The sequence below is a fragment of the Typopeltis vanoorti genome, chromosome 11 (genome assembly GCF_054136105.1).
Source record: "Typopeltis vanoorti isolate ZY-2024b chromosome 11, IOZ_Tvanoo_1.0, whole genome shotgun sequence".
Lineage (NCBI taxonomy): Eukaryota > Metazoa > Arthropoda > Arachnida > Uropygi > Thelyphonidae > Typopeltis > Typopeltis vanoorti.
In genome coordinates, this window is record NC_143559.1 from 16749320 (window position 1) to 16763796 (window position 14477).

Here is a 14477-nt window from a genome sequence, read left to right on the forward strand (position 1 = left end):
AAAAACCACTATTTAAACTATTACGGTCAACTATCAAGTGAGATATAGTGAGAATGGACTTCATCTTATTGCTTTGTATACTATGAAATTCTTGCATTTCACCACTGATCTAATATAATTAATAAATAAAAATTGCCTAGTGTATGAATATCATATGTCATGCAAATACTCACCTAATAACATTACAGTTTGCAAATCATGTCGAGGAAACTGAATTTTGTCATAGGATGATCTACTTTTACGAGAGTGATGAGATCCAGAACTTTGGGAATGTGCTTCTCCATCACTTTTAACACAACCTTCTTTATGATCTGCTGGTACAGTATTGTTAGATTTGTCTTTCATTTCTGTGTCAGGCTGAATATCCCCATTTTCTGATTTGGCAACTAAAAGAAATTTAAAACAGAAAGCATCTGTTACTTAGGAATTCTTGTAAAGGTTCAGAACTTGGGTAGTGATTCAGTCTCTTACATTATCATTACTTGACCTCCATGAAGATTCATAGCAGTTGTCACGGCATTCCATGCACTGTGTGAAGAGATGAAGTCGGTGAATGAGTTAAGGCACATGCATAAATGAGAGTAAAAGTGGCTATGAAAAAGAGCAAGTTGAAATAATGTAGAGTTCTCACACAGTGTTGTGTGGGGACTACTTTAAGATTCTGAAAGTAGAACAGATACTGAAAATGCTTGTGTATAGGACCTAGGGAATTATCACTGAGACTTGCAGAAACTAAAGAAAGAGCAGAAGAGCTATGATAAAAAGCAATAATTATGATTGAGAGTATCATTAATTTATGGTCGAGTGAAAGCAAGTAAGATTATTAGAATTATTAAAATGCTGAGAATAAAAGATGAACAACCTAGACTCTATAGTGAAATAAACTGTGTATAGTACTCCAGATGGAGGTTGAAACAGTAGGAAATTAAAGTTTTACTCTTAAAATGGTAGTAGTGTCCATAATTTTACCATCATGAGTAGGGGGGGTGAGCATATGATTTGCTTTATTTCTTCAAACCACCATCATATCACTGGGCACAACTGTCAATTCTGCTTTCACTTCTCTCATATCCAGATGGTGCCATAAAAACATCACTTAAAGATAACACCTGATTTCTTGGCATCGTCCATCTATCAGCAGAGCTTCCTCTCTGCTGATAGATGGACGAGGCAATCCGCTTCTCCTAGTTATGCTCAAAACTTGTGTTTCGGGATTAACAGTTATCATATTCATCCATCATCTACATGATGGCAATAGAGGTAAGCCTATATTCAAGTTAACTAGAAGGTTATCAAACAGTCACCCAACTCCATTGCATACTGGTATCATTAACTGAGTGGCTCCAGTAGTTATTCTACTGCTCTCAATTAATAGCATATTTGCTAGTTAACATTATCTACCTTTGAAACACAAACCATGAAAAAGATTGGGAAACTTGTGTCACTGCACTCAACATTCCAGGACATTTGATTATCTGGTGGCATATAAGTCTGCCTTCTAGATATGCAGTTGAAAGACATCACTTTGTAAGCATGTTTAAAAAGTGCAAAAACAACTTTTATATTTGACTTGGCCATCTCATGTTTAATGGAATGAATACAGCACAGATTTAATCACTCCAGCATTACACCTCTGTAAAGTAAAGTCCTGTGAGGGGTATCATCTATGGGTGCTGTTGGGCAGGAGGCTAAGAATTAATGTTTCTCAAATCTTGAGAAGTTGAACACAGGTATATTTATTTAAAAATGTGTTCATTAGTTTGAATTAAAGATGCCAAGAAATTATATTCTTAAGATGAAAAGCCAAACGGCTATTTTTTTCTGGCGAGGTTGATAAGTTAAGGGGGTAAAAATCCCTTATTGTTTTTCAGCCAGTAAGCAAAACTAAGATCGAAAAAACTAAGATTGAAACGTTACAGATCGTAGTTTTCGATCTTAGTTTCGCTTACTGGCTGAAAAACAATAAGGGATTTTTACCCCCTTAACTTAAATTATATTCTTGTTTGATCCTTTATCCAAATGTAAGCAAACAACATTTGCACATGAAGTATCTTCCAACTAGGCTACTTGTATATAGAGGCTAGTAATTTCACATTAATTGCCTTAGTATCTCATAATGCAAAGCACACATCCTTTTGGGTGTGTACAAACTATGCATTATGGGAAAGGCCACTACCCAGAATAGTTTCAACCTTTATTGAGGCCTCATCAGTGGGAACCAGATGCAAAAGTCACATATGGCTTCTGCATTACCCAATCAATGCTTAGGATTTGGCATTTCATCATCACCATAGATTTGATCTTGTTAGTTTCCACCTTACTATAGCTTTCCAATCATCTGATATAATTAGCATCATACCCGTCCTCTTCTGCTACCTTTTACACCAGTTAGTATACTTCACAGAGCAGGTGTCACTAATGCCAATAATCTGACCCAACTGTTCCTACTGCTGCTTGCATTTGTATACAAACAGAAGTTATTTTCATAGTGTGCATGACCTAGCAAGATAACTTTCAGATCTCTGTTTGTATTTAGTGCTTCACTTACACAGACTTAAGTCTGAACCAAACAAACAGTCATCTTTGCATGATTCTCTATGACTTTTCTATCTATCATTAATATAGTTGCATAACCTAATAAAGCTTAACGATGCAACTAACAACCAAGAGGAAAAAATACATTTGCTAAACTCACTAATATTTCACTGGTTTTCTACCCAGCATCATCAGAGCACAATGAAACTGACAAGCACACAACACTATACCAAGTAATTTTAGAAAGAAACAATTCAAATTGTAACTGATATGTGTCCTTACTTGGCACCATCAATGGGTCAGATAACTACAAAGTTAATTCAAAGAATTCTGGTTATTACATCTTAAAATGATAGTCTCTGAAATCTTTGGTAAATTAATGCAACCATACTTGTTGGGATTGGGAAAGTGCTCCATAGCTGATGCTGATTTTAAGAATAGCCTCTCAGACCTGTAATGACTTCTTTGCAATAAAGATGTTTTTCTCCATCTGATCCTATGTGAAGGATTATCAAGAGCATGGTCTGCTAATCCCAACTTACCATACAGATTATCCTGCATGTAATTTTTGTTCTTCAAGGCATATGTTAACTGATTTACCAGTCTGTTCAAAGTAGACTAACATGTAAGCGCAAGAAACTTTATATACTCTCAGATGTTCAAGAGAATGTATAAAAGTAGCTAGCTGAATGAAAAATTTTAATGTGGTATGGAGACAATATTTGTAAAGAAACTTTGGCTATTTTTTCTGATGCATTCTGAACATATGAAATGGGAATGGTTTTGCTGTGATCCTGTGTGTGTGTTGGGTGTAGGAGGGATGGGGATGCATGTAATATTTTATATGGGTTGTAGCTATTGGCTAAAAAAAAGTGCTGCGAAGGTCTTCAAGGGCTGTGTCATTTGAACAAATAGCCCTGGCTTGGTGAGTAAGAGTTTTGAAGATGTTGCGAAGGTTGGTGATGCGATTGTTTATGTAAATACCTACCAGTATGAGTGGGTTTTCTGTAGATGGAGAAGGATAAAGAGCCATTAAGAAGTTGTGTTGCTAGTGTATCTAAAAAGAGGAGATTGCTAGTACTTTCTTTTTCTATGGTGAAGTTTAGTTTAGAATTTTGACTGTTAAGATGCACCAAAAATGCATGTAATGTGTCTGGACCACGAGGCAAAACAGCAAATACATCACCATAGCACAGCCAAACTGTTGGTTTTTGTGTGGCTGTGCTGAGAGCTTGGTTTTCAAAATGCTCCATATAGAAGTTTGCTAGAGGGGATGCCCTAGCAGTCCCATCTGACTGCTTGTATATTTTTTCTTTCTGCAGGAAATAACCTGCATGTATGGTGAATTTGAATAATTCAATTATGTTGGGGGGGGATGCGGCTTGATAAGGTCAAGGGTCTCTGAGGTGATATCAAAACTAGGTACTTACATAAACAATCACACCATCACTCTTCCCAACAGCAGTATGGCATCCTCAACTCCTACTCACTGAGCCAGGGCTATTTGTTCGAATGACATAGCCTTTGAAACTGACCTTGAGAACCTTTGCAACGCCTTTTTAGCTAATGGCTACAGCCCATATAAAATAGATAAAACATTATATGCCGCATCCTTCCTCTGCCATATGGATCTCCATATCACTTTCAAACCTTTCATTCAACTAGCTACTTTTATACATTCTCCTAATGATTGACTACATATCTTCTTGAACATCTAGGAGTGTATAAAGTGCCTCATGTCTGCAAGTTAGTCTACTTTGTACATCTGAGATCATCTGTATGTGGCAAGTCTGGATTGGCAGACCATGCTCTGGATACCCCTTCACACAGAATCAGATGGAGAAAAACATATTTATTACAAAGAAGTTGTTACAGATCTGAGAGGCTATTCTTGGAATCAGCATCAGCTGTAAAGCACTATTCCACCTTTAACAATTACCAAAGATCTGGGAAACTATCATTTCAAGCAGTCTTATCTGAATTAACTTCGTAGTTATCTGACCCATAGATGGTGCTGCGTAAGGACGTTACGTGCCTGAGTGCCTGCAGCGTCATTGTGCTCTGATGATGCTGTTAGTTATACAGTTAAGTATTATTATGGCTAGATTAATGCTTTAATTAAAGCATTAATCTAGCTTCCTTAACTGTCCAAGTGCAATCTGTCCTTATATAAATAAATCCATTCAATTTTTCCATACAACCTACGAATTAAACTGCTTAATTCAGTCACAGTTGTTATTCAAACACAGCTCTTCTTAATTCAGTGCTTTCATATCTATTTTCACTTTCTCACTCTTGCTTCTTCCAACAGTTCTTTCATATCCTCTGTCATGCTGTATTTATCACCAGTCAAATAGTTTGTTTTTACTGCTTTTCAATTACATTCATTAATTTCTTGCTTTTGGCATCTGGAAAACTAAGTGATAACATGGTCATGAGCTGCCTGTTTTATAACTGGATCTTCATACAACATAATATGCTTCTTTTTATAATAGATTTTGCCTAACTGATTATCATTATAATTTGTTTTTTGTCTTATTAATTAACTTTGGAAATAATTCTTGACATCCTCTTGAGTTTCTGAAATAGCATGATTTTATTCATTGAGACAAGCCTTCCTTATTCTTCTAAGTTTAAAGTTGATAAACAAAATTAACAGAAAGACGGGAAAAATACAGAAAATAAATGCCATAACGTAAGTCATAATAGAAGAGAGAAGACAAACAATGAAGTACTCTTGAAGCCTGGAATAATTACTTTGAAAAACTGGAAAGAGATCAGCAGAAACAGAACATTGATAGAAAATATTCAAGAAGAATGCAATAAGGAGTACATATCAAACACTGTCAGAAACCTTAAATATGGAAACACAGTTGGAGTATCATTATTAAATTCAGAAATACTTAAATATGGAGGTATAAAAGTTTTAAAGTGACTACACTGCATAATTCAGAGGGCCTTCAGTTAAATTTTTCCAGATTGGAACAGAGTTGTTTGTCAAAGTATCCATAAAACTAATTGTAAAAGGAATTTCCCAGTTGAGTGATTATGAGAATATACAGTTGACTTATTATATCTGGCCAGCCTGGTTGACTGAGTGGTTAGAGTACCCATTCTCCAACAAATATGCTGCAGGTTCGAATCCAGCTCTGGGAATGGATGTTTGCGATTGCTTTTAGTGGAAAATGAATTTCATCGTGTAGCGTGAGACCACCACCCACTTACTGGAAGCTTATAGTGGTTGGGAAAAGTTTCACATTTGATCTATAGAGCAGAGTTTCTAGACTATGTTAAAAAAAAAATGGAGGGGAGGGTGTCCTTAGCCCATTCACAGTAATATGTCCTATAAGTTTACAACCTTTTGTGAGTCAGAGTCAAGTAATTATGCATATAAGGACCACACAGACAGCTTACTTCAGAATTGCACTGTACTTATAAGACTTGCCTATGGTCAGGACTTTTCAATAGTTTATTGTAGCAGCATTGCTGTAATGAGAGCTGATTGTAGCAAGGATCTGTATTTAAGGTTTGTAGATCTAGAAACTGTGCAGTTAGCCTAGTGGCTATGTGCTTCACAACCATATGCCTGGGGAAGGAGTGTCCTAGGTTTGATTCCCGTCGACACCCTGAGGAGCTTAAGGATCAGCCACGGCCACGTTAGCCAGTCTTTGGCATGGACAGCAGGGTTTTTCCACCCTGCAAGCAGGCAAACCGGCCCCATGAACACACAGGTTACAGTCAAATGGGATATAGTACTGCAAGGAAGGCAACGGGAAACCATCTTGCTCATAATTTATTAAGAGGAAATCGTGTTTCACTAACTTATGTACTATAACAAGGTGAAATACCTTGGACAGAGGAGATGCATATACAGTGGTGTACTTGGATTTTGCAAAGGCTTTTGGACTGCCACATGACAAGCTGTTAATTAAATTGAAGGAGATGAGATTGGATAACAGACTTCTGTGTTGGATCAGTGATTCGCTGTCAGATAGGTATCAGAAAGTTGTATGTGTGGGTGCAGTATCTCGAAAGAGAAAGGTCACCAGTGGTGTGCCACAGGGGTCAGTTTTGGGGCCATTGTTGTTCAATTTGTATGTTAATGATATTGGGTTTGTTTTAACTAGCGATATCCAGCTGTTTTCAGATGATGCAAAACTGGGGAGAGCAATGTACAAGAGGATTTGAATAGATTGCATGAATGGGCAGGTAAGTGGAACTGTCAGTTCAATGTTGCCAAGTGTAAGGTTTTGAGATTTGGTAAGCAACGGTGGGATGCCAAGTATACACTTGGTGGGGAAACTTTAAAGAAAGTAGAGCAGATGAGAGATCTAGGAGTGGTGGTGGACAAGGACCTGAAATTCAGGGGTCACATTGCACAAGTGAAGACATCACATCGAATAATGGCAATGATGCGGAGAATCCTGACATGCAGAAATAGAGAGGTTATGATTCCATTGTATAGGGCCTTAATCAGGCCTCATATGGACTATTGTGCACAGATTTGGTTGCCGGATTTTCATGGTGACGAGAATATGTTGGAAAGGGTACAGAGAAGATTCACAAAGTTGGTCAGTGGTCTTTGGAATGTGGAGTACAAGAACAGATTGAGGGAATGCAAGTTGCAGAGCCTCGTGAATAGGAGGAAAAGGGGGAGGGGATATGATCAAGACATATAAACTGGTCAGGGGTTGTTATCAGATGGACATTGAAGAGATTTTTCATGGAAGTGGAGAAGGAAGTAGAACAAGAGGCCATTGCTGGAGGCTGTGAGCAAAGGAGTGAGAAGCAGGTTCTTTGCATGGAGGGTGGTTAGTGAGTGGAATGCATTGCCTGAGTTTGTTATGGATGTGGACACATTAAATCAGTTTAAGACGCGGTTGGATGAGCATTGTATGCAATAGTGAGTACATCCCACGATGAGTCTCTGACTCCATGGAGGTCGGGTGTTGATGATAATAATAATCATTTCCCTAGTATGGTAGCATAGAGCTACTCCCACCAGCTATATGGCTGAGGGAACAGAATTATAATATGCCTTTTCCAGAAAATATCTAGAAAAGGCATATTATAAGGTACCAAGAAATAAGTTGTTCAAAATGCTAAAAATATATATAGTGTAAATTAGATATTATACAGAGCAATGTATTGCCTAAGCATAAGTTGTTAATTCAGCAGTTAGGGTTAACGGAGGTATGAAACCAGACAGGAAGCAGCATTGAACCTAATATCAAAACTGGAGATATTCAACTCAGTCTTCACTTTATGCAGATACTGAAACAAATTTAGCAATAAAAAGACAAAAACTGAAAACAAGCCTTCACAAAACTAGAGTTTGGGAAGACTTGGTGTTTGGAGCATCAAGAGTTTACAAAAATTATTTTATTTGATAAACCTTTTTTTTAAAAAAAATAATGATAATTCAATTGTAAGCAATTTACATTTAGAAATAAAACTGAATTTGTACTCTGTTTTATTTAACTATATTTTACATAATCACATGGATTATAAAAAATATTTACATACCACACAAAAAATTTTGAACAAAGACTGGATTTACCTTTGGTGAACAAACGATCGAAAATGGGTACAAGAACTCCAAATGGTTTATAAAATCATCAAAACTAGGAAGTAAATGCACAACTCTTTATTTGTTACAATAAGCTTACTCTAAGCTGTTCATCAATACTTAAAAAAAAAAAATTTAACCGAAACAGTTATAAAGGTACATGTTACAATAGTCAAAGTGTGTCAATAAGGAATGTAGTTACCCTTACAGCAAAACAGCACAATAATGTTTTGCATGGTTTATAATTGGTCCAGGAGCTCAGTTGGTAATCACAACTACTGTTCCTGCAAACCTTCCTAAGTTCCTCGAGGTTTTGGGATGGGGGGGAGAAGGTTGAGAGCAGCTAAACGTAAAAACCTCCACCATAAGTGTCCCTTTCACAGATATTAAAGGAATGATAACATGTCACTTTGGAGAGCAAATCAGGGCTCATATTTAAATACTACAGATACCATTGGTCTTGGGTCCTTTTGATGTGGAGCCTGACCCATTTCAAATGTTCTCTCCTGTGGCATGGCGATAGGGGCATGCATATTAGCAGTTGCCTAGCATTAGCATACAGACCACCTTTGTAAAGCCTTCCACACACACACATCTGAAACAGATACTAATGTTCCTGTAGCCAACGCAGGGTCAGATAATCAGAGATATCAGTCACCCATTGTAACTTATGGCCATCCTTCATTGTATATCTGAGATGCTGCTTGTGACTGTTGGAATCTGTTCCACAGTCATGGAATGGCTCACATTGCAGCCATCTGGCCAGCATCTAGTCTTCTGATGGCTCAGCACCTGAATTCTTTGGTTAAATGATATCTTGCTGCCATATCCAAGAATTCTGCTATCACAAAATGGAAAAACCACTCCAAAATCAGCATCAAGAAAATTTATAGTTTTTATTAACTGTATGTTAGTCCTGTGCAAACAAAAGTTTTCAAGTTGTCAATCATGAACATTTTAATCTTCAAAGAGGGATTAAATAAGGTTAGATATTTTGTAAATCCAAACTGGATATTATGTGTAGTGTTAGAATTGTAGATATGACCAGGGCTTGACAAATGCATTTGCACCTGTGACAAGTAGATTTTGTCAGTTGGTGAGTAGCTACAGACTAGATAAAATAGAATATTTCTTATTTAAAATACTTGTTGTCACCACCACTCTGAAATCTGTGAATGCATGGTCAGCCTCCTTACTTCTAAAACAACTTCCTAAACAAAATATTTTAACTTTAAAAAACAAAGATACAGCACTATGATTAGTTTATGGAACTCTTATTGACTTTTTTTTTTTTTTTTTTGGCCATATTAAAAAAAACAATCTTGTGTGTGATGAGAGTACATTTTTTTGCTTGGTGAGTGGGATTTTGCATAATTTGTCAAGATCTGATACAATACATACTGCATTATTTAGATATACAGGATGAGAGCAACTGAACTGACAAGTAGATATGTACATGTACATGATTTCAAGAAGTACCTTAAATCCTTGGTTTAGTTTTTATATTAAGGATACTGAGAAAAGCTTGAAAAGAATTCCATTTCCCTCCTGATGATACTAAGTGGATAAAGTGATATGGAACAATTCTTAGATCAAATTTATGCAAGAGGATCTGAATAGACTTGTGCTATGAAAAAATGATAACAGATACCAAATGCAAAATTATACATTTCATTATTATTATAAGGTTGACCATGCAGTCACAGATTTCAGAGTGGTGGTGACAACAAATGGCAAAGATTGCATTACCAAGGTATAAAAATGATGCAGAGACTAACAGGGTGTTGAGGACAATGACATAAGAATAAAGAAGTCATTTTCTCTTTAGAAGGACACTTTTTTGTTTTTTTAATGTGATGCCTACTCACTAAAGGTTGCAAAAACCTATAATACATAAGCATGGTATGTTTACAATTTATTATTATTTAATCCAGAAGCTAGATCCTGTTCTAAAGGTCAAATGTGGAAAATTTTCAAGCCACTTCAGGTCTCTTACTGGAAACTTGTGATCTCACACTGGATGATGGAAGACAATCACAAACATCCTTTCCCATGGTGGGATTCAACCAGACCAGCAGTATAAATCTGAAATATGCTCAGGTCAGGTCTCCAAAAAAGTCATTGAAAGAGTACAAAAGCAACGTGGGCCTTATAAATATAAACCTTATAAATAGGCAGAGAACAGGTGATAGACATATAAGATAGGGATTGGTGAGGACAACAGATCATAGTATGTGAGCAGTGACTGTATTTGTCTGTGAATGGAATAATGGCATTATCTAAGGACTTATGGAATGATTAAAAAAAGTTCCCTTACCTACCTATTATAACTCTTTTTAAAAATATAAAAACTTTAAACGTCTAGATATTAGACTATAAAACTTATTTCAAGATTTGAAGAGAGGAAGTGTTTGATACAATGAAAAGAAACTGTTTAATTTGATTATACTTATCTGTATAAAGGAAGTGATGCGACACCATGAAAATCAAACTACTTATATTTTATGGTTAAGGAGTTCAGTAACAATTTTTATGAAGGATTAAGTCATGTGAAGATTACAAAACTGGTAAAAGTATATGTTAATAAGTAACTTACATCTAACTATGAGAATAAATGATGAAATTGGTAACCTTTTTATACAAATCATAATAAGCTGTAACTGTAAGGTTCTCTGGGTGGTAACACCTTGTCCTCCTCATTTAGAACTGTCACTTACTCTCTCCCTATTTATCAAGTTATGTAACATTCTCTCAGTATCTTTCTATGACTATAGGGCCGAGTAAGTGATCAAAATGAGGTCGTAAAAACCTAAAAACAAGTTGTTGATAGACAGGTGACCACAGAGACGTTGAAATATTTTCACATCTTCTGATGCTCAAGAAATTTCAGATAAATTATCTACAAAATAATTTGTCTCGCACATTAGCAATGTGTTGAAACTTATCTTGCAATGTCAGATTTCTGAAATCCTCTAATGACCATGAAAAACTGAATATTAAAAAAAAAGGAGTAGAAAACATCACTTAACTAAAAGGTTCATTAGAAAACTAAAATAATTAAAATTTTCTATACAGTATAGGAAACATTTTTACAAACTCTTGTAATAGTTGATTCAACTTAATTACATCAAAGCAACAAAAAATAAAGTTGGATAAATGGGTAATTTAGAAAAACAACATTATTCAGCAGCTTATTTAATATTAAATGAGAAGTTTCAGAACTTGTGTTAATGAAAAATTTACCTTCAGCAGTGGCTTGAGCCAGCAGTAGTGCTTTTCTCCTAGCTCTTCTGAAACGGCACCAGATCATAAGACCCATTACTAAAATAATATACACGGCAGCAGCTCCAAGAGTAATCGTAACAGTTTTTGTCATCGTGCTTTCTCCATGCTCTCCTTTCCCTATGAAGTTGGGACTGTAATCTTCTGCACCTGATAGTAGCAATGAAATTGAAATTTATAACATAACACTCCCCCCCCCATTAACTTTCAGTGTGTGTGTGTGTGTGTGTGTGCACGCACACACACAGTTGACTCACTATAGCAAACTTATAGGGACCATAGGAACAGTTTATCATGGTAGATTTTTTTTTAATGTACTAATTTTTGTTTTAATATAGCATCATACCTAAGTGGCTATAGCTGGGATTTTCAGTCTGTTAGAACAGTGTTTGCTGTAGTGAGAATCAACCTTATATATCAAGTTCTATTTTAATAGTTTTATTTTATTAAATTAAATTAACTGTTTATTCATAAGAAAGGTAAAAATCATTTGTTTGCTGACACAGAAAAATTAAAGACAATTGGAATGAATTTTGTTACCAATGAATTTTATTTTCAGATAAGTGTGGATAAGTTACTATACAAGTAACTTACCATAGATCTATGTATCATATATTAGCGTGTGTGCAGCTCATATCATTTTGAAATCCATTGTTATTGTTCTACTATGTTTGAATTGTCAATGCACTGAGGATCTATTAAACTCAGATCGAAATATTTGTTAATAAACTCTTTATTAATTTCCTGTGGCTGTGTGTTTCAGTAATCACTTTGAAAAGTACCCCTAAAGATATGACTGTTATAACAAATTCACTCATTGTGACAAACTCCTGAAAATTTGTTATATCCACTATAACAAACTATTCCTGTTGTCCCAATGAGTTTACTATAGTGGGAAGACCGTATATACACTCATGAAGATTGCCTCAAGTGGAGACTGAAAAAATCGAATGTTATAATTCATAATGAATGTACCCTGAAGATGCCAACAGCTGAAGTTTGGTGAAACTAATAGGTTTAATAAATATTTATTAGTTAATACTTGATCCATTGTCCAAATAATTACTCTGAATGTTATAATTTTTTGAAAAATTTTAATATCCAAACCTTTTACAGTGACTGCCATATAGAGCCTAACATTTAAGTAGAGAACAAATAGCAGCTTTTAACCATTCTCACAGAACTGTATGAGCATAATTAAAATTCAAACTAAATTCTCTCTCTTCCCTACTCTCTGGAATAGCATACATAAAAATTAGAACATTCAGCTATTTCAATCAGAAAAGTAAACTTTTCTCTTTTTAAATATTATATGACAGTATCACACACAATACTGGTTAATCATTACTTCTACAAGCCTTTGTGAAAGAGAAATGGTTGATCAATCTATAGTACATGTACAAAGTACTTGTAAGACCAGTGTTAACCTATGCCTTTGAAAGCTGGGTATTATCAATGGTAGGTGAAAGATTGCTAGGTCCATTTGAAAGAAGAGTTCTCAGATATATTTTTTGAACAGTACAAGAGAATGGTGTGTGGAGGGAAAGATATAACCATGAACTATACAGATTATTTAATGAGCCAGACATCAAGTACATAAAAATAAATAGATTAAGTTGGGCTGGACACATGATACATGGATAGTAATAGAATAGTTAAGATGGTTAATGCTAAGCTGGAAGGAAAAAGAAAAATTAGAAGACCTAAATTCAGATGGAGTGATGCAAGATATTAAGGTTTTAGAAGTCAAAAATTGGAAGAGTTTGGCATTGAATAAGGAAGGCTAGCAGAAGTTTCTGAAGAAGACCAGGGCCCACGTAGGGCTGTCGAGCCAATGACGATAATGGTATTGTATTCCTTGGGGAAGACTGTTCTACAATACAGCAGTTACAGGTATCAAGGAGGAGAAAAAGAAAACTGTTCTGTGGGTTTCAAGGTGCACTGTGAAGGGATGTTGAGCAGCAGCTGTACATCTTCCAATGAGCTTAGTACTAAGTGAGGGAATTATTGATTTATTAATTATTTCAGATGAACATTTCCCATGGAAATATTTGTAGAATACACATAGTGCAGAAACAAAATATCTGTGCAAAAGTGGGGGAGTGAGTTGGTAAGAGATGGGTCATTAATAAGTCTAATTGCTCTCCTCTGTATTGAGCCAAGCATTTCGAGGGAGCTTTTAGGGGCCCAACCCCATATATGAGAGCAGTATTTAATAGCTGGGCAGATCTGCGATTTGTATAAAGTCAATAGCTCTTCGGAGGTGAAGTAACATCTTGAGCAAAAGAAAAATTTTAGTTTTTTAGAAGCTGAGGATGCAATGGTTGTGATGTGTTTTTGCAGGAGAGGCTTGATGTCAAGGTAATTCAAAGAAGAGAAATCTCAAATTGTCTGGAATTTGGGTGTTGTCAAAAATAATACTGGGAGAAAATGATTCATTTTTATGAGAAATAAGACAGAACTGGATTTTATTAGCATTGAAGTTGACGAGGTTATCTGAACCCCCATTGGAGGATGGTTTGAAAATCAGAATTGAGGGCAGTGGTGGTTGATGTTCTTTAGGTTGAGGTGAGTTGTGTAGAGTAAGGTTTATCAAATGAAAAGGAGGAGTGCAATATACTGTCATCTGCAAAACTGTATTGGGTCAGAAGTCATTGATATGTATAGCAGGATGAGGATTGGTGAGAGGACAGAACCTTGTAGAATCCCAGCATTAGTCGAATCGTGGGAAGATAAGGAACCATCCACCACACAGTGTGTCCAAACAGAAAGCTGGCAATCCAACTACAGATGTCCTGGGACAGACCAAATGATGGTAGTTTGCCTAGTAAGCCTTTGTGACCAATCAAAAGCTTTAGAAATATCAGATGCAACCACTTGAGATTCGGCAAACGTCCAGAGATGGGTGACATATGTGAGCAGATCTCCTGTTGATCGGCAGCAAAACAGAATCCATACTGGCAGTCGTTTATTAGGTGGGCCTTCAAGGTAGTGTAGAAGTTGACATTTGATGAATTTTTCCATTACTTTAGACAGGACTGAGGTGAGCAAGATAGGGCAATAGTTGGACGGCAGTGACTTGTCGCCCTTC

The 14477-nt window shown here is 36.0% G+C and overlaps 1 protein-coding gene across 2 annotated transcripts in view; it reads right to left on the reverse strand.

Annotated features, from left to right (window-relative positions):
* Positions 1-14477, reverse strand: part of LOC150101332 (inactive tyrosine-protein kinase 7-like) — a 340607-nt gene that overhangs the window by 11211 nt on the left and 314919 nt on the right. For both annotated transcript variants that reach the window (XM_090400047.1, XM_090400046.1), the window contains exons 10-11: positions 11348-11536; positions 174-386 (exon numbers count right to left, since the gene is read on the reverse strand). In XM_090400047.1, coding sequence (XP_090256173.1) covers positions 174-386; positions 11348-11536 — 402 coding nt within the window. The remainder of the gene's footprint in view (positions 1-173; positions 387-11347; positions 11537-14477) is intronic.